The following is a 20,165-nucleotide window of genomic DNA, read 5'->3' on the forward strand; positions in this document are numbered from 1 at the left end:
GCTGGCATTATTTTGGCGTGGGAGGGCCAGTAACAATGGTCCTTGCCCACCCTGGTAACATCAGGCTGTTTCTGCTTGGTTGGTATCTGACTTAGAATAAAAATAGGGGAAACCTAAATATTTAATTATTTATAAAAAAAAAAGTGGTGTTCCCTATGTTTTCATTCTCAACAGCAACAGCCTGATGTTACAAGGGTGGGCGAGGACCATTGTTACTGGCCCTCCCCAGCCTAAATAATGGCAGCATGTTACCGCCTAGGCCCAGGAGCGCCATTTTTGATGCTTGGAACCTGTTGGTACTGGTTTTTCCTGACACCCCTGTGGCGGTGGGTCCTGGGGTAATAATTGGGGGTTAACGCTAGCTGTTTTTGTGGCTTAGTAATGGACTCCGTCTCTAAAATGGTGTGAGGTGCAGAACTGCACCCTATGCATTTTTACGTGATCCCCCGCCCTCAGCTATTTGTAGATTTCTGTACATACAACGAGGAGAGAGGGAAGGCAGAGATGGGCAGGAGGCTGTAAATTTTCACAATGGCTCAGTCACACAACCACAAGTAGAGATTTTTACAGCCCAGTTCCAACATCCCCCTGGCCTGTAAAGTAAATAAAAAAGTAAAAAACACAACATGTTTAATAAAAGTTTTATTACAAAAAACGCTAGCCTTTGTTAACTATTTTATTAACATTAAACAAGAAAAATTAAATAAATGCTGGTCATCGTAGTAGTCCACCGAGTCCGAAGTAGTCCATAGGATACACGGATGTAAAATGAGAAGAAAAAAAAAACCTGAAAATAAATTAGTACATTTATTGTCACCCACCCGCGCCGTACGACTACAACTTCCAGCATGTCCTCACTGTAAGGGAAAACTGAGAGTTGTAGTTATGCGACGGCAGGCTGGTGGGAGATGTGCAGGCGGGTGACAAGCAAGTCATGGAAGCTTGCCACCTGCTTGCACATCTCCTGCCGCCTGCACCGCACAACTAAGACTCCCAACATGCCCTTGCAGTAAGGATATGCTGGGAGTTGTAGTCGTGCAGCACGGACAGGAGATGTGCGGGTGGGTGACAAGCTTGGACTACAACTCCCAGCATGTTCTTACTGCAAGGGCATGCTGGAAGTTGTAGTCATACAGCAGGGGCAAGTGACAAGCTTGTCCCTTGCCCCCACCACACAACTACAACTCCCAGCATGTCCTTACTGTAAGGACAAGCTTGTCACCTGCCTGCACATCTTCGGCCCGCACGTGCTGCACGACTACAACCCCCAATATGTCCTTACTGTAAGGGCATACTGGGAGTTGTAGTAGTGGGGAGCGGGCAGGTGACAAGGAAGCCCGAGAAGCGGATGGTATGGTGCTCCGCTCCCTGGCTTCTCAGCGGGGAAAATGAAGTTATGGAACTGTAATTTCATATTTCCCACTGGCAGCTGTAATTGGCCAGGCGGTCTGGACCAATCACTGGTCTGACTGAGAAATATGAAATTACAGTGCTGTAATTTCATTTTCTTCAAGGCTGGCTCCGCTCCCCGCACACCACCCTCATCTATCATCGGTCCGCAAGGTATTGCAGAACTACAACTCCCATCATGGCATGCTGGGAGTTGTAGCTCTGCAATACCTAGTGGGCAAGTGATAGATGGAGGCATGTGGCTGGGGAGTGGAGCTGTGAAAAAAGTTGCGACTTTTTGTGCGACTTTTTAATAATGCTGTCAGACTGCGAGTTTTGTGTGACTTTTTAAAAATGCTGTCAAAGGCAAGTTTGTAAGCCAGGTCTGACCTGGCTGACGCTTGTGACTTTTTGAAGGGGGCTCTCGACTTTTCGTTGCATACGTCCGACTTTCGCACTTGATAAATTCACGAGGACTGCAAAGTGAAAACTGAAAATTGCTTAGGCGCCCTCGCGACTTTTTGTGAAACTTCTGTAAGCAAAAAAAAACTCTAAATCCCTTGGTAAATGTCCCTCTTAGTGACCACTTTGGTGGTTTGTTGTTGTGCAATAAGATTAACCCTCCAACCATTAGTCTCCTATAGTTAAGATGAGCTCTGAGCCCAACACCTAAAGGTGAGCCTTTATAGCGTTACTTTATTGTTTCACATCTAAAATGTTTATTGTGCTAGGGAGCACCCCTGTACTTTTCTCAGTTTTTTCATATGAATTGATAGCAAAATAAACAAAGCACTCTTCTAATATGTGGAGACTTCAACACAATTTGTGACTTTACACTTGACACTATTCTAGAGAACTCTAGCCATTGACAGCAGCTCATCCCGTGGTCCCATGATCATGACCTGCATGATGAGTGTTGGTGCCTACAAGCCTTCACATCTACTCCTACACATTGCAAAGCTACTTGAGGCTTGATATGTTAATACTACCAACCGAGGACATGCCACACGTGATGTCCTGTGATTTCGGATGCATTACATGGACCGATCATGCCCCAGTGCTCCTAAATCTAGACACTCCCAACTACCCAACCGGCTCTTATGAATGCGCTTAAACTCATTCACCTTAAAGGGGTACTCCGGTGAAAAACTATTTTGTTTTCCAATCAACTGGTGCTAGAAGGTTAAACAGATTTGTAAATTACTTATATTTAAAAATCAGCTGCTGTATGCTCCACAGGAAGTTCTTTTCTTTTAAAATGTATTTTCTGTCTGACCACAGTGCTCTCTGCTTACACCTCTGTCTGTCTCGGAACTGTCAAGAGCAGGATAGGTTTGCTATGGGGATTTGTTCCTGCTCTTGACAGTTCCTGAGACAGACAAAGGTGTCAGCAGAGAGCACCGTGGTCAGACAGAATTTTTTTTTTTTAAAGAAAGGGACTTCCTGTGGAGCATACAGCAGCTGATAAGTACTGGAAGGTCAAAGATTTTTAATTAGAAGTAATTTACAAATCTGTTTAACTTTCTGGCACCAGTTGGTACTCCAGCAGCCCCCACCCTCCTGCTCTGAGCAGCAGGGAGAGGTTCAGTGTCTGATTGGCTAAGTCTGCACACCTCCCAGTTTTCAGCACTAAAGTAAGCATGACTCAGTGCATGGCAGAAACCACATGGTCTGTTTAATGAGGGTGGTAAAAGTTAATTGCGGCATCTAAAACAGGAGAAAAGTCATCCCGGCTAGCTCGGCGGGCTGTTCGGGACCGCCACAATAAAATTGCGGCATCCCGAACAGCTGAGAGGACGGTGAGAGGGCCCTTATCTGTCTCCTCACCGCCCGATCTGTCCCTTGATGGTCCAGTCAGCCTCAGCAGCTGGAGCAGTCGAGCACAGATAGCACTGATCGATGGCATAGCATAGCATAGTTTGGTGTATGCAATCTAAGGATTGCATATAATAGTCCCCAATAGGGACTAAAAATAGTGTGAAAAAAAAGTTAATAAATGTGATTTAACCCCTTTTCCCATAAAAAAAAAGTATGAATCACCCCCTTTACACATAAAAAAAAAAATAATATATATATATATATATATATATATATATATACATATACGTAAACATATGTGGTATCTCTGCGTGCGTAAATGTCCAAACTATAAAAATATAACATTAACTAAGCCGCACGGTCAATGGCATACACGTAAAAAAAATCCAAAGTCCAAAATTTTGGTCACTTCGTGTACTATAAAAAATGAATAAAAAGCTATCAAAAAGTCCCATCAGAACAAATATGGTAAAACACAAAGAGAAAAAGAAACATAGCCGCACATCCACAATTTGTATTTTGATCTACTTGCTCCTCAGCATAAATTTTATAACTAACAGGTTGTTAGTATACATTTTGATCAAAAAGTACGAGCCCACTCGCCACGTCAAGGCCCCCTAATCAGAGTGGGTCCCTAACCTAACACTGGCATAGCGCCAGGCGGTGACATCCACCAACGTGACACCATGCCCACAGGGGGTATGACCCAATGGCCAGGCAGTCCCACTGCTGCCCGATCAAGTGAGGTTAGGGACCCACTCTAAATAGATGGCCTTGACGTGGCGTGTGGGCTTGTACTTTTTGATGAAAATGTATACTAATAACCTGCTAGTTTTTGAATTTATGCTGAGAAGCAAATATATCAAAATACAAATTGTGGATGTGCAGCTGTGTTTCTTTTTCTTTTTGTGTTTTACAAAACAAATAGGGTACTGATAAAAACTTCAGATCACAGCGCCAAAATGAGCCTCTTATAGCCCCTATACAGAAAAATAAAAAAGTTATAGGGGACAGAAGAGGACATTTTTAAACATGCAAATTTTTGTACAAATAGTTATAATTTTTTAAACAAAGTAAAACAAATAAAAATAAGTTAGGTACCATTTTAATTGTATGGACTTACAGAATAAAGATAAGGTGTCATTGTTACCAAAAAGTGAACTGTGTAGAATTGGAAGCCCCCAAAAGTTACAAAATGGCATAGTTTTTTTTAAAATTTTGCCCCACAAAGATTTTTTTGTTTGTTTCACCGTAGACTTTGATGTAAAATGATTGATGTCATTACAAAGTACAATTGGTGACGCAAAAAACAACCCCTATATGGGTCTGTAGGAGGAAAACTGAGAGCATTATGATTTTTAGAAGGAAAAAATGAAAGTTCAAACATGGAAAAAAAAAAAAAAAACCTGAGTTGTTAAGGGGGAATTTAGCATTGTTGGTGTAGGTGAACTACAATATATTCCACATGGACATTGCACTGCAGCAGAGTCCCATTGATAATTGGATTCTGCTGCCCTGATTACATGATGGAATTTGTCTGTTCTTTTAGTATATGTTGTATACCAGCCTGAGGGACGCAGGCGACTGAACAAATTAGCCCTGATTCATTGCACCCAGGCCCGGCGGAACCACCAGGCGGACCAAGCGGACGCTTAGGGCGGACAGGTTCGCAGCAGGGGTTGGGGCGGAGAAATGAACCTTTTTTTTTTTGACAAACCTGCGGGCTGCTCAGTTGCGGATCGGGGCCCCCCGATAGCCTGGCCGCGGCCACTTTAAAACAGTGACCAGCGACGGCTTCTGTGGGCCCGCCCCGGACTCCTCCTGCTTTTTCTATATTTCAAATTTCCTTACCTGGCCGCGCTCGGCAGGCTCAGGTGATGCATCGGGTCATGTGGGCTGTGACGAGTGACGTCTCCTGCAGCTCCTCTGCATGGCGTCAGGGGCGTCACTCATCATTTCCTGCAGGGAACAGTTTTCTTCATTACACCCCAGCCCTGCAGGAAATGACGAGTGACGTCCCTGACGCTCTGCAGAGGAGCCGCATGAGACGTCACTCCTCACAGCCCACAAGACCTGACGCATCACCTGAGCCTGCCGAGCGTGGCCAGGTAAGGAAATATGAAAAATAGAAAAAAGCAGGAGGAGGGGGGAGCAATGAGCAGGGGAGGATGATGGGGCAGGGGGGGGGGGGGGGAATGATGAGCAGGGGGGGTAATGATGAGCAGGGGGGGGGGGGTAATGATGAGCAGGGGGGGTTAATGATGTGCAGGAGGGTTAATGATGAGCAGGGGGGGGGGTTAATGATGAGCAGGGGGGGTTAATGATGAGCAGGGGGGGTTATTGATGAGCGGGGGGGAATGATGAGCAAGGGGGGAATGATGAGCAGGGGGGTAATGATGAGCAGGGGGGGAATGATGAGCAGGGGGGGAATGATGAGCAGGGGGGGTAATGATGAGCAGGGGGGTAATGATGAGCGGGGGGGGGGGGGGGTAATGATGAGCAGGGGGGTAATGATGAGTGGGGGGGGGGTAATGATGAGCAGGGGGGTAATGATGAGCAGGGGGGGTAATGATGAGCAGGGGGGGTAATGATGAGCGGGGGGGGTAATGATGAGCGGGGGGTAATGATGAGCGGGGGGGGAATGATGAGCAAGGGGGGAATGATGAGCGGGGGGGAATGATGAGCAGGGGGGAATGATGAGCAGGGGGGTAATGATGAGCAGGGGGGTAATGATGAGCGGGGGGGGGTAATGATGAGCAGGGGGGTAATGATGAGTGGGGGGGGTAATGGTGAGTGGGGGTGGTAATGATAAGCAGGGGGGTAATGATGAGCAGGGGGGGTAATGATGGATGAGCAGGGGGGGTAATGATGAGCGGGGGGGGTAATGATGAGCGGGGGGTAATGATGAGCGGGGGGGGAATGATGAGCAGGGGGGGAATGATGAGCGGGGGGATGATGAGCAGAGGGAGGGAATGATGAGGGAGGGGAAATGATGAGCAGGGGGGGATGATGAGCAGGGGGGGAATGATGAGCAGGGGGGTAATGATGAGTGGGGGGGTAATGATGAGCAGGGGGGGTAATGATGAGCAGGGGGGGTAATGATGAGCGGGGGGGTAATGATGAGCGGGGGGGTAATGATGAGCGGGGGGGGGAATGATGAGCAAGGGGGGAATGATGAGCGGGGGGGAATGATGAGCAGGGGGGTTATGATGAGCAGGGGGGGAATGATGAGCAGGGGGGGAATGATGAGCAGGGGGGGGTAATGATGAGCAGGGGGGTAATGATGAGCGGGGGGGGGGTAATGATGAGCAGGGGGGTAATGATGAGTGGGGGGGGGGGGTAATGGTGAGTGGGGGGGGTAATGGTGAGTGGGGGCGGGTAATGATGAGCAGGGGGGTAATGATGAGCAGGGGGGGTAATGATGAGCAGGGGGGCTAATGATGAGCGGGGGGTAATGATGAGCGGGGGGTAATGATGAGCGGGGGGGGGGAATGATGAGCAGGGGGGGAATGATGAGCGGGGGGGATGATGAGCAGAGAGAGGGAATGATGAGGGAGGGGAAATGATGAGCAGGGGGGGATGATGAGCAGGGGGGGAATGATGAGCAGGGGGGAGAATGATGAGCAGGGGGGAGAATGATGAGCAGGGGGGAGAATGATGAGCAGGGGGGAGAATGATGAGCAGGGGAAAACACGGGAAAGGAGGCGGGGGGGGGGGGGGGTTAAATATGGCACAGGGGCTGATAAAAGGGGGAGGAAGGAGGGGGGGGGGGGGAAACTGAGGATCAAGGGGAATCAAAGTTGGGGGGGATGATGAGGCATATAGTTCAGAGCTATAGTCATTTATTTTACATTTATTTTTTTCCCCTCAAATTTTCCTGTGAAAATGAGGGTGTGTGTTATATGTCAGTGCGTGTTATACACAGATAAATACTGTAATTCCCCCTCCCCCCCCCCCCCTCCTCACATTCAGCAGGACATCCCTGTGTCCTGAAAGATCTTTTCGGGACACAAGGAAGTCCCGGTAACCTTTCTGTGGCCCCCCCCCCCCTCTCCCCCCAGTGCAATAAAAAAAAGTGTAAATAAACATGTGGTATTGCCACGTGTGGAAATGTCCAAATTATAAAAATAATACCTCTAATTAAACCGCACGGTCAATGGCATATGCACAAAAAAATTCCAAAGTCCATAATAGCGTCATTTTGGTCACTTTTTATAAAATGAAAAAATGGAAAAAAAAGCAATCAAAAAGTCAGATCAATACAAAAATGATAAAATCGATAAAAACTTCAGATTACGGCACAAAAAATTAGCCCTCATGCCGCCCTGAACGCGGAAAAATAAAAAAGTTATAGAGGTCAGAAGATGACAATTTTAGACGTATAAATTTTCCTGCATGTAGTTATGATTTTTTCCAGAAGTACGACAAAATCAAACCTATATAAGTAGGGGATCATTTTAACCGTATGGACCTACAGAATAAACATAAGGTGTCATTTTTACCGAATAATGTACTGCGTAGAAACGGAAGCCCCCAAAAGTGACAAAATAGTGTTTTTTCTTCAATTTTGTCGCACAATAATTTTTTCCCCCGTTTCGCTGTAGATTTTTGGGTAAAATGACTGTCATTACAAAGTAGAATTGGTGGCGCAAAAAAAAAGCCACAATATAGATTTTTAGGTGCTAAACTGAAAGAGTTATGATTTTTTTTAAAGAGGAAAAATTGAAGATGCTAAGACGGAAAAACCCTGAATCCTTAAGGGGTTAAATAAAGGTTTATGCCATTGACCGTGGGAATTCTTATATTTTCATTTATTGGACATTTATGCATGCGGTGATACCAAATATGTTGGCTTATTTGTATTTACTTATTTTTTGAAAAATGGGGAGTAAGGGGGGTGATTTAAGCTTTTATTAGGGGAGGTTTTTTTTTTTTTTTTTTACAATTATTGCCTTTGTTGTTTCAATTTTTTTTTGTCCTATAGGGAAGTTTTTCCACATCATGTCTCCAATTGCTTCAAAACTACAAATCCCAGCATGCCATTTAGCTGTCTGTGTCTGCTGAGGGTTGTAGTTATGCAACAGTTGGCAGCAAATTTTTTCTATGAAAAAGTGTGCCTCCAGCTGTTGCATAACTACAACTCCCAGCATGCACAGGTAGGGGGTGGGGGGCGCCAAACTGGAGCTTCGCTTGTGTAGGCAGAAATCCTTGTACCGGCCCTGATTGTACCTGAAACCAATACTGTCCGATTTTACCCATAGCAATGCTATATTATAAAACGAGCAGTAACCCGCTGCTTCCCAATGGATGAGAACGGATCGCTAGGAGTTTACAGCACACACTGCCATGTACAGTCCTACACTCTGGCTGAGCTGCCCCAAGCTACTGCCAGACTGATCCATCAGCTAGTAGCAGTGAAGGAAAGTAGTGTAGGTTCCTGTAGTTTGTTATTGTATTTCCATTACAGCTGGTAAACACATTGGGGCAGTTTGATGAGAACACAGCCACACTGCCTTGTACTTTTATTGGCGGTTCAGACCGTGGTCCGTGGCCAGTACTGTTACAAAGGACTTCTCCACTGCAATAAAACTGCCATGCTAATAGATTTTTAGAGTAAAAAAGTTCGCTCAAGCAGCAAGAAGGCGCAGTGTTCATCATTAAACCGGCTATGACTGTCACAACATTGACTCCTTGCGCTGGCATTTTCTGAAGGCAGTCGTAACATAAGGCCCCAATAGGCCCCGCCTACATACCAGCCCCCTTATTGTCTAATATGGCGGCGTTCCTGGTTGTCTCGGTGACTGGATATTTTAGGGTCTAGGATGTTGAAGAATACCGGTTACTTCCGGGCGATAAAGTGCCCGTTTATTGAAACCTGCCTGCGGCCACACTGTTTCTTCAGACACAGTCAAAGAGGGGTCGGAAGTGTTGGAAACGAAAAGGTCCAAAATGGGGCAGGTAAGATGTCTCCCTGCTTGTGTATGTCTCCCCAACGCTCTTTCAGTTGGTACCGGCTTCCTAGACCTTATCTCTACATTCCATGTGCTCCTATATTTGGGCAGGTCTGTGTTCGAAAAATGCACAGAGCCTTTATGGTGTTTGGTCAGTTGTATATCAGTCACTTCCCCCTTAGTTTTTGTGGTTTTCAACTTTTGTTTTTCTAATATATGTGGATTGGAAAGTTATTCCATTTCTTCTTCTTCTTCTTTTGGGGGTTATTTGGGTAATTTGCATTTTTTTTTCTGTTTTTATAGGAATATTTTTAGTGGTATCATCTGGGTAAGGTCTATGGGGGAGATTTATCAAAACCTGTGCAGAGGAAGAGTGGTGGAGTTGCCCATAGCAACCAATCAGATTGCTTCTTTCATTTTCCACAGGCCTCTAAAGAGGCCTGTGGCAAATGAAAGAAGCAATCTGGTTTCTATGGGCAACTGCACCACTCTTCCTCTGCACAGGTTTTGATAAATCTCCCCCTATGTGTATCTATCATAGACATAGGCACGTTATTACTATCACAAAGTGCCCCTAAATGGTGCCCCATTCGCTTCAATGTAGGTGATGTGAATTCCTCAGTGTGCACAATGATGCAGAATCCTATTGCATACAATGGAAGGCTACAGCAGCGGAGTCTTCACTTGGAGATATTGCGTAGTGTGTGTGTGTGTGTGTGTGTGTGTGTGGACATACTTTGATATCTTTAGTATGAAAAATGCAGGAGATATTGTAACTGGACACAACATTAAATTAGCAGCAGATCATTTGTGTGAATGTTCCCTATAGGGCAGATGGCATTAACCCCTTGTATTCGTGATGCCAGGGCGTGGTTTATCCTGAAAACCACCTGAAGGTATACCACTGGATCCTGGGCTAGGCACAGGGGCAATGATGACTTCGACGCAAAGTTATGGACAACGGTAGCTTTACTGAGTGACAGATGTTACAGTCTATACAGTGTAGCTGGGCCCACAGAGGTGACCAGTGATTTCAGAGACCTTAACCTCTTTAGGACATAGGACGTTCTCTAACGTCCCCGCTACCTGGGCTTTAATGCCCAAGGACGTTAGAGAATGTCCTGTTTTATTTCCGGTCTCTGCCGCTCGCCGGGCAGAGATCGGAAGCGGATCCCTGCTGAAATCCTTCAACAGAGATCCAGGGCACACGACGAGGGGGGCCATGTAGGCCCCCCATGTCGGCGATCGCCGCGAATCGCAAGGGAAATCGCCCCTGCGATCTGCGGCGATACCGGGCTGATCGGGTCTCTGGGACCTGACCGACCGGTAATTTTTCATGATCCCGGTTGTCACAGACAGCCAGGACCATGCTGGAGGCTAGGAGCGAGGTGGCAAGCCTGCCACCTCCTCCTATCCCCTGCGATCCGTCGGTTAGCTAACTTCAGCCGCGGTCGGGCCCTTTACAGCAATGCACGTCGCCGTAAAGCGACATGCATTGCTGTAATGGGACCCTGTATACTACAACTCCCAGCCTGCCCTTGGCGTCTGGGCATGCTGTGAGTTGCAGTTTTGCAACATCTGGAGGTCCAGTTTGGAGACCACTGTGCCCTTCCAGATGTAGCAAAACTACACATCCTCAGCATGCCCTTACCGTCCAGGCATGCTGGGAGTTGTAGTTCTGTGACATCTGGCCCTTCAAATGTAGCAGAACTACAACTCCCGGCATGCCTGGACAGTTTTGGGATACTGGGAGTTGTAGTTTTGCAACATCTGGAAGGGCACAGATTAGGAACCATTGTATTAGTGGTCTGCAAACTGTAGTCCTCCAGATGTTGAAAAACTAGTTCGGCAACATCTGGCTCTAAAGATGTTGCCGAACTACTACTTCCAGCATGCCTGAGAATGTTTGGGAGTTGTGGTTTTGCAACAACTGGAGGCACACTGGTTGGGAAACATTGTCTGTTTCCTAACTCAGTGTTTCCCAACCCGTGTGCCTCCAGCTGTTGCAAAACTATAACTACCAGCATGTACTGATAGACTGTGCATGCTGGGAGTTGTAGTTTTGCAACAGCTGGAGGTTCCCCCCCCCCCCCCCCCCCCCCCCACAGGGTACATTCACATGGGCAGGGGGCTTACAGTGAGTATCAGGCTGCAAGTTTGCGATACAGCAAATTTTGCGCGGCAGCTCAAACTCGCAGCGGGAAACTCTCTATAATCCCCCGCCAGTGTGACTGTACCCTAAAAACGCAACACAACACTACACTACACTAACACAAAATAAAAAGTAAAAAAACACTACATATACACATACCCTACACAGCCCCCCTCCCCTCCCCAATAAAAATGAAAAACGTCTGGTACGCCACTGTTTCCAAAATGGAGCCTCCAGCTGTTGCAAAACAACAACTCCCAGTATTGCCGGACAGCCGTTGACTGTCCAAGCATGCTGGGAGTTTTGCAACAGCTGGAGGCACCCTGTTTGGGAATCACTGGCGTAGAATACCCCTATGTCCACCCCTATGCAAATCCCTAATTCAGGCCTCAAATGCACATTGCGCTCTCACTTTGGAGCCCTGTCGTATTTCAAGGCAACAGTTTATGGTCACATATGGGGTATCGCCGTACTCGGGAGAAATTGTGTTACAAATTTTGGGGGGCTTTTTCTCCTTTAACCCCTTATGAAAAGATGAAGTTGGGGGTCTACAACAGCATGTTAGTGTAAAAAAATAAATTTGGTGTTGCCCTAAACTTTTCATTTTGACAAGAGGTAAAGGGGGAAAAAAAAGCCCCCCAAAATTTGTAATGCAACTTCTCTCGACTACGGAGATACCCCATATGTGGGCGCAAAGTGCTCTGGGGGTGCACAACAAGGCCCAGAAGGGAGAGTGCACCATGTACATTTGAGGTGATTTGCACTGGAGTGGCTGATTGTTACAGCGGTTTTGGCAGACGACAAAAAAAAAAAAAAAAAACACGTTTCCCCATTTTGGAAACTAAACCCCTCACGGAATGTAATGAGAGGTGCAGTGAGAATTTACTCCCCACTGGTGTCTGACAGATCTTTGGAACAGTGGGCTGTGCAAATTAAAAATTTGGTACAGCCCACTGTTCCAAAGATCTGACAGACACCAGTGGGGGGTAAATGCTCACTGTACCCCTTGTTACGTTCCTCAAGGGGTCTAGTTTCCAAAATGGTATGCCATGTGTTTTATTTTTTTTGCTGTTCTGGCACCATAGGGGCTTCCTAAATGCGACATGCCCCCCGACCAAAATTTGCTCTCAAAAAGCCAAATATGACTCCTTCTCTTCTGAGCATTGTAGTTCGCCCGTAGTGCACTTCAGGTCCACTTATCGGGTACCTCCATACTCAGTAGAGATGGGGTTACTAATTTTGCTATTAACCCTTAGAAAAATGTGAAATTTGGGGGGAAACACACATTTTAGTGAAAAAAATAAATATTTTTTTTACATATGCAAAAGTCGTGAAACACCTGTGGGGTATTAAGGTTCACTTTACCCCTTGTTACGTTCCCCAAGGGGTCTATTTTCCAAAATGGTATGCCATGTGGGGATTTTTTGCTGTTCTGGTACCATAGGGGCTTCCTGAAAGCAACATGCCCCCCAAAAACCATTTCAGAAAAACGTACTCTCCAAAATCCCCTTGTCGCTCCTTCCCTTTTGAGCCCTCTACTGCGCCCGCCGAACAATTTACATAGACATATGAGGTATGTCCTTACTCGAGAGAAATTGGGCTACAAATATAAGTAAATTTTCTCCTTCTACCCCTTGTAAAAGTTAAAAAATTGTGTCTACAAGAACATGTGAGTGTAAAAAATGAAGATTGTGAATTTTCTCCTTCACTTTGCTGCTATTCCTGTGAAATACCTAAAGGGTTAAAACGCTGACTGAATGTCATTTTGAATACTTTGGGGGTGCAGTTTTTATAATGGGGTCATTTATGGGGTATTTCTAATATGAAGACCCTTCAAATCCACTTCAAACCTGAACTGGTCCCTGAAAAATAGTGAGTTTGAAAATTTTGTGAAAAATTGGAAAATTGCTGCTGAACTTTGAAGCCCTCTGATGTCTTCCAAAAGTAAAAACATGACAATTTTATGATGCAAACATAAAGTAGACATATTGTATATGTGAATAATTTTTTTTTTTATATTTGGAATATCCATTTTCCTTACAAGCAAACGATGCAAGTATCGACAAAATTTTACCAATAACATAAAGTAGAATATGTCACGAAAAAACTATCTCAGAATCAGAATGATAGGTAAAAGCATCCCAGAGTTATTAATGTTTAAAGTGACAGTGGTCAGATGTGCAAAAAAAACGCTCTGGTCCTAAGGTGTAAAATGGCGTTAAAGGAAAATTGTCAGCTTGTTTGCCCCCCCCCCCCACAATAACCAGTGGTACTGGCTGGTAGTGAGGGGGACGCTGGTCAGTTTGATGCATACCATGCCCGGATCCGCCGCGCTGTTCACAGACACCCGTTTATCTTCTTCTTGATATGCAAATAGGCTGCTAACTGGCACGGGTGGGGTTACTGCCTTCATCTGGCACTGTGACGTAAATGCCGCCTGACTTATGAATATTCATGTTCTCCCTCATCTCCCTCTCCTCCCCGCTGATTTCAGGACTCCACCGCACTGAAGCGGCTTCCCGGTGTAGACAATAAGCCAGCACATGCGCAGTGGAGTCCTGAAATCAGCAGGGAGGAGAAGGAGATGAGGGAGAACATGAATATTCATAAGCCGGGCGGTGCTGCGGGCCAGGCGTCACAGTGACAGATAAAGGCAGTAACCCCGCTGGTGCCAGTTAGCATCTAATTTGCATATCAAGAAGATAACGGGCGAACGGCGCAGTGGATCTGGCCATGGTATGCATCATGGTAGTTTGCACGATAAGCCATTACAGCTGGTTAGTGCTGGGAGAGCAAGCTGACAGTTTTCCTTTAACCCCTTCAGGTTCAAGCCCATTTTGGCCTTAAGGACCATAGCGTTTTTTGCACATCTGACCACTGTCACTTTAAACATTAATAACTCTGGAATGCTTTTAGTTATCATTCTCATTCCGAGATTGTTTTTTCGTGACATATTCTACTTTAACATGGCGGTAAAATTTTGTGGTAACTTGCATCCTTTCCTTGTGAAAAATCCTAAAATTTGATGAAAAATTTGAAAATTTTGCATTTTTCTAACTTTGAAGCTCTATGCTTGTAAGGAAAATGTATATTACAAATAAAAAAAATTTTTATTCACATATACAATATGTCTACTTTATGTTTGCATCATAAAAGTGACGAGTTTTTACTTTTGGAAGACATCAGAGGGCTTCAAAGTTCAGCAGAAATTTTCCAATTTTCCACAATTTTCAAACTCACTATTTTTCAGGGACCAGTTCAGGTTTGAAGTGGATTTGAAAGGTCTTCATATTAGAAATACCCCACAAAAGACCCCATTATAAAAACTGCACCCTCCAAAGTATTCAAAATGACATTCAGTCATCATTTTAACCCTTTAGGTATTTCACAGGAATAGCAGCAAAGTGAAGGAGAAAATTCACAATCTTCATTTTTTACACTCGCATGTTCTTGTAGAGCCAATTTTTGAATTTTTACAAGGGGTAAAAGGAGAAAATGTATACTTATATTTGTAGCCCAATTTCTCTTGAGTAAGCACATACCTCATATGTCTATGTAAAGTGTTCGGCGGGCGCAGTAGAGGGCTCAGAAGGGAAAGAGCGACAAGGGGATTTTGGAGAGTACGTTTTTCTGAAATGGTTTTTGGGGGGGCATGTTGCATTTAGGAAGCCCCTATGGTGCCAGAACAGCAAAAAACCCTCACATGGCATACCATTTTGGAAACTAGACCCCTTGAGGAACATAACCAGGAATAAAGTGAGCCTTAATACCCCACAGGTGTTTCACGACTTTTGCATATGTAAAAAAAAAATTATTTTTTTCACTAAAATGTGTTTTCCCCCCCCCCAAATTTCAAATTTTTCCAAGGGTTAATAGCAGGAAATACCCCCCAATATTTGTAACCCCATCTCTTCTGAGTATGGAGGTACCCCATAAGTTGACCTGAAGTGCACTATGGGCGAACTACAATGCTCAGAAGAGAAGGAGTCATATTTGGCTTTTTGAGAGCAAATTTTGCTCGGGGAGCATGTCTCATTTAGCAAGCCCCTATGGTGCCAGGACAGCAAAAAAAAACACATGGCATACCATTTTGGAAACTAGACCCCTTGAGGAATGTAACAAGTGGTACAGTGAGCATTTGCCCCCCACTGGTGTCTGACAGATCTTTGGAACAGTGGGCTGTACAAGTTTTCATTTTCACGGACCACTGTTCCAAAGATCAGTCAGACACCTGTGGGGGGGGGGGTAAATTCTCACTGCACCCCTCATTACATCCCGTGAGGGGTGTTGTTTCCGAAATGGGGTCACATGTGGGTTTTTTTTTTTTTTGCGTTTGTCAAAACCGCTGTAACAATCAGCCACCCCTGTGCAAATCACCTCAAATGTACATGGTGCACTCTCCCTTCTGGGCCTTGTTGTGCGCCCCCAGAGCACTTTACGCCCACATATGGAGTATCTCCGTAGTCGGGAGAAATTGCGTTACAAATTTTGGGGGGCTTTTTTCCCTTTTACCTCTTGTGAAAATGTAAAGTATAGGGCAACATCAGCATGTTAGTGTAAAAAATAAAAAAATTTTTACACTAACATTCTGGTGTAGACCCCAACATTTCCTTTTCATGAAGGGTTAAATAAGAAACTACCCCCCAAACCATGTAACGCAATTTCTCCCGAGTACGACGATACCCAATATGTGACCCTAAACTGTTGCCTTGAAATACGACAGGGCTCCAAAGTGAGAGCGTCATGTGCATTTGAGGCCTAAATAAGGGATTTGCATAGGGGTATTCTACACCAGTGATTCCCAAACAGGGTGCCTCCAGGTGTTGCAAAACTCCCAGCATGCGTGGACAGTCAACGGCTGTCCGGCAATACTGGGAGTTGTTGTTTTTCAACAGCTGGAGGCTCTGCTTTGGAAACAGTGGTGTACCGGACGTTCTTATTGGGGGAGGGGGTATGGGTAGGGGTATGTGTATATGTAGTGTTTTTAACTTTTTATTTTATTTTGTGGTAGTGTAGTGTAGTGTTTTTAGGGTACAGTCACACTGGCAGGGGATTACAGTGAGTTTCCCAGCGCAAAATTTGCTGCATCTCAAACTTGCAGCGAGAAACCCACTGTAAAAGCCTCGCCCATGTGAATGTACCCTGTACATTCACAGGGGGGGGGGGGGGGGGGGGGGTTGCACCAGCTGTTGCAAAACCACAACTCCCAGCATGCATGGTCTGTTAGTGCATGCTGGGAGTTATAGTTTTGCAACAGCTGGAGGCACACAGGTTAGGAAACACTGAGTTAGAAACAGACAATGTTTCCCAACCAGTGTGTCTCCAGTTGTTGCAAAACTACAACTCCCAGCATGCCCAGACAGCTGAAGGGCATGCTGGGAGTTGTAGTTCGGCAACATCTGAAGGGCCAGATGTTGCTGAACTAAAACTCCCAGCATGCCTGGACAGTCAGTGCATACTGGGAGTTGTAGTTTTGCAACAGCTGGAAGAGCACAGATTGGAGACCATTATACAATGGTCTCCAAACTGGGGCCCTCCAGATATTGCAAAACTAAAACTCCCAGCATGCCCAGACAGCCAAAGGCTGTCTAGGCATGCTGGGAGTTGTAGTTTTCAGACTCCTAGAAGCAGCAGTGAAGTTCTTCACTGCTGCTTCTGAGGACCATATACTCACCTGCCGGTCCCGTCGCTGCTCGTCCACGTGGCCGGTCCCGCACTGCTCCTCGGTCCCGCCGCTGGTTCTGGTAAGGCTGCCGGTCCCCACGTGTTCCCCCCCCCCCCCCCCCACCTATGCCGCGAGCCCCCACAGCCATCGTCCCCCGTTCTGCCCGACTTCCAGGGGCGGGCAGTGCGGGGGATCTGAACTTTCACCCTAGATCACTGTGATTGGTCCACAGGGACCAATCACAGTGATCGCTGACCAGGACCATCAATGGATGGTCCTGGGGGTGAAGCAGAAGTTGTCCCCTGCTGGAAACAGCAGGACTTCTGCCAGTTAACCCGTGCGATGCTGCGCATCGCCGGGTTAACTGAATGTCATTTATAAACGCCGGGATGAGCGAACGCACTGCACAACCCGGCGTTTATATATGCCATTCTGCGGGAAGGGGTTAAGGGCTCGCTAGGACTTGCAGTAGTTATGGACAACTTAGTGCAGGCCACGTTGACTTGATAATAGATGACAATACAGAATAATTTCTGTTCCTGCTAGAGGTAGGTAGCCTTTCAATCCATGAGCCACGTGTCATCTTTGTTATGTCAGTTAAGTTTTAGAGGCAGATTACCCATCAGTCAAGGAGCCTGTATCATTATCCTTCTGTTTTCTTTGTACATTATTCACATCCTTGTTTGGGTGGGTTCACACTACGTTTCTTGCATACGGTCACCGGATCGTGGGGGGGGGGGGGGGGGGGGGTTTAGTGACCCTGCCAGACCCTGCCCCTATCTAATTAATTTGAATGAACCGACCGGAGTCAGACAGTGACTCTGGTAGCTCATTTTTGCAAAAATGAGCTACCAGAGTCACTATCTGACTCCGGCCGGTTCATTCAAATGAACGAGATAGGGTCCAGCTGGGATACAAGAGTGCCGGTTTTCACTCTTGGCACTATAATCGGTTAACACCCACCTATATGGTAATCTTTGCCTCCTTCTTTAGGCGTACCTACGTGGCCTTCCAGGGGACACCCCAGGCAATCTTAACCTTAAGGACCAAGCCCATTTTGACCTTAAGGACCAGAGGGTTTTTTTCACATCTGACCACTGTCACTTTAAGCATTAATAACTCTGGGATGCTTTTACTTTTCATTCTGATGCCGAGATTTTTTCATGACATATTCTACTTTATCATACTGGTAAATTGTTGTCGATACTTGCATCATTTCTTGGTGAAAAATTCCAAAAATTTATGAAAAAATTTAAAATGTAGCATTTTTCTTACTTTGAAGCTCTCTGCTTGTAAGGAAAATGGATATTCCAAATTATATATTGATTAACATCTACAATATGTCTCCTTTATGCTTCCATCACAAAGTTCAGCAGCAATTTTCTAATTTGTCACAAAATTGTCAAAATCAGGATTTTCAGGGACCAGTTCATAGGAAGCCCCTATGCTGCCAGAACAGCAAAAGAAAAAAAAAACACATGTCATACTATTTTGGAAACTACACCCCTCAAGGAACGTAACAAGGGGTTCAGTTAGGGCTGGGCGGTATACCGGTTCATACCGAATACCGAAATTTTTGGACTGCACGATATGAATTTTTTCCAAACCGCAATATCGGTTGGGCCCCTCCCCCTTGGGAATTAATTATCAGCCTAACGCTACGCTGTCCCCACATCGGGGAACTAATCATATGTGACCCGCCAGTGCTGCTCTGCTCCCACCCCCCACCAAATCATGTTACCTGCAAGCGCTGTTCTGCTCCCCCCCCCCAATTAATTATCAGTCCAGCGGGGTACTCCTCACATATGTCACCCGCAAACACTGCCCTCCTCCTCTTTGTTGGGGGCCGGCGGCCCTGGAACTCCCTGTATGCCAGTGGTCTCCAACCTGCGGACCTCCAGATGTTGCAAAACTACAACTCCCAGCATGCCAACGGCTGTCTGGGCATGCTGGGAATTGTAGTTTTGCGACAGCTGGAGGTCCGCAGGTTTGAGACCACTGCTGTTCGCTGTATCCCTATGCCTGGGCTGCAAAAGATAAAGAAAATAAACTTTAACTTGCCTACGTCGGCCTTACGCTGCGGACTGGAACGTCAGACAGCCATCAGCCCATCGCCGGCCGGAGCGATGTCCCGCCCTGGCCGGTGATGGGATGAGCCCACTGTCATGTAAGAAGCCGGGACATCGCTCCGGCCGGTGATGGGCTGATGGCTGTCCGACGTTCCAGTCCCCAGCGTAAGGCCGATGTAGGTAAATTAAAGTTTATTTTCTTTATCTTTTGCAGCCCGGGCACAGGAATACAGCGAACAGCAGTGGTCTCAAACCTGCGGATCTCCAGCTGTTGCAAAACTACAACTCCCAGCATGCCTGGACAGCCGTTGGCTGTCTAGGCATGCTGGGAGTTGTGGTTTTGCAACAACTGGAGGTCTGCAGGTTGGAGACCACTGGCGTGCAGCGAGTTCCAGCGCCGGTGGCCCCCAACAAACAGCGCAGAGCATTTTACGCCCAGAACAGCGCAGAGCATTTTACGCCCACATATGGGTTACAAATTTTGGGGGTCTTTTTTCCCTTTTACCGCTTATGAAAATAAAGTGTGGGGCAACACCAGCATGTTAGTGTAAAATTTATTTTTCTACACTAACAGGCTGTTGTAGCCCCAAACTTTTCCTTTTCATAAGCGGTAAAATGAGAAAAAGTCCCCCAAAATTTGTAGTGCAATTTCTCCCGAGTACGAAAATACCCCAAAACAGTGGCCCTTAACAGTTTCCTTGAAATACGACAGGGCTCTGAAGTGAGAGAGCGGCAATACGCATTTGAAGACTAAATTAGGGATTGCATAGGGGTATTCTATGCCAGTGATTCCCAAACAGGGTACCTCCAGCTGTTGCAAAACTCCCAGCATGCCTGGACAGTCAGTGGCTGGAAATGCTGGGAGTTGTTTTGCAACAGCTTGAGGCTCCGTTTTGTGTAATATATATATATTCCATCTTCCATCAGGGGTGTGGAAATTAAAAAAAAAACTACTTGTCCAAGGGACTAAAGCGGAACACAATCTACTTGTCCCTCAAGAAAATCCACTTGTCCTGGTAGATTAAATAATTTTAACCAAAATAGTCTGATCCCCCCCACTAGACCACCAGGGATGGATATAAGATCCCTTTAGACACTGCTGACAGCGCTGATCTAATGTT

The 20,165-nt window shown here is 46.0% G+C and overlaps 1 protein-coding gene across 5 annotated transcripts in view; it reads left to right on the top strand.

The window, feature by feature from the left end:
- The first annotated feature begins 8,411 nt into the window (after positions 1-8,411).
- Positions 8,412-20,165, top strand: part of REXO1 (RNA exonuclease 1 homolog) — a 388,039-nt gene continuing 376,285 nt past the window's right edge. For 2 of the 5 annotated variants that reach the window (XR_008892505.1, XM_056572376.1), the window contains exon 1: positions 8,412-9,165. Coding sequence is in view for 4 of the 5 variants with exons in the window: in XM_056572376.1 (XP_056428351.1) it covers positions 9,030-9,165 (136 nt within the window). In the remaining variant the exon portion in view is untranslated. The remainder of the gene's footprint in view (positions 9,166-20,165) is intronic. The other 3 variants (XM_056572388.1, XM_056572358.1, XM_056572367.1) reach the window with 3 other exon arrangements.

Source organism: Hyla sarda, chromosome 1, assembly GCF_029499605.1.
Source record: "Hyla sarda isolate aHylSar1 chromosome 1, aHylSar1.hap1, whole genome shotgun sequence".
NCBI lineage: Eukaryota > Metazoa > Chordata > Amphibia > Anura > Hylidae > Hyla > Hyla sarda.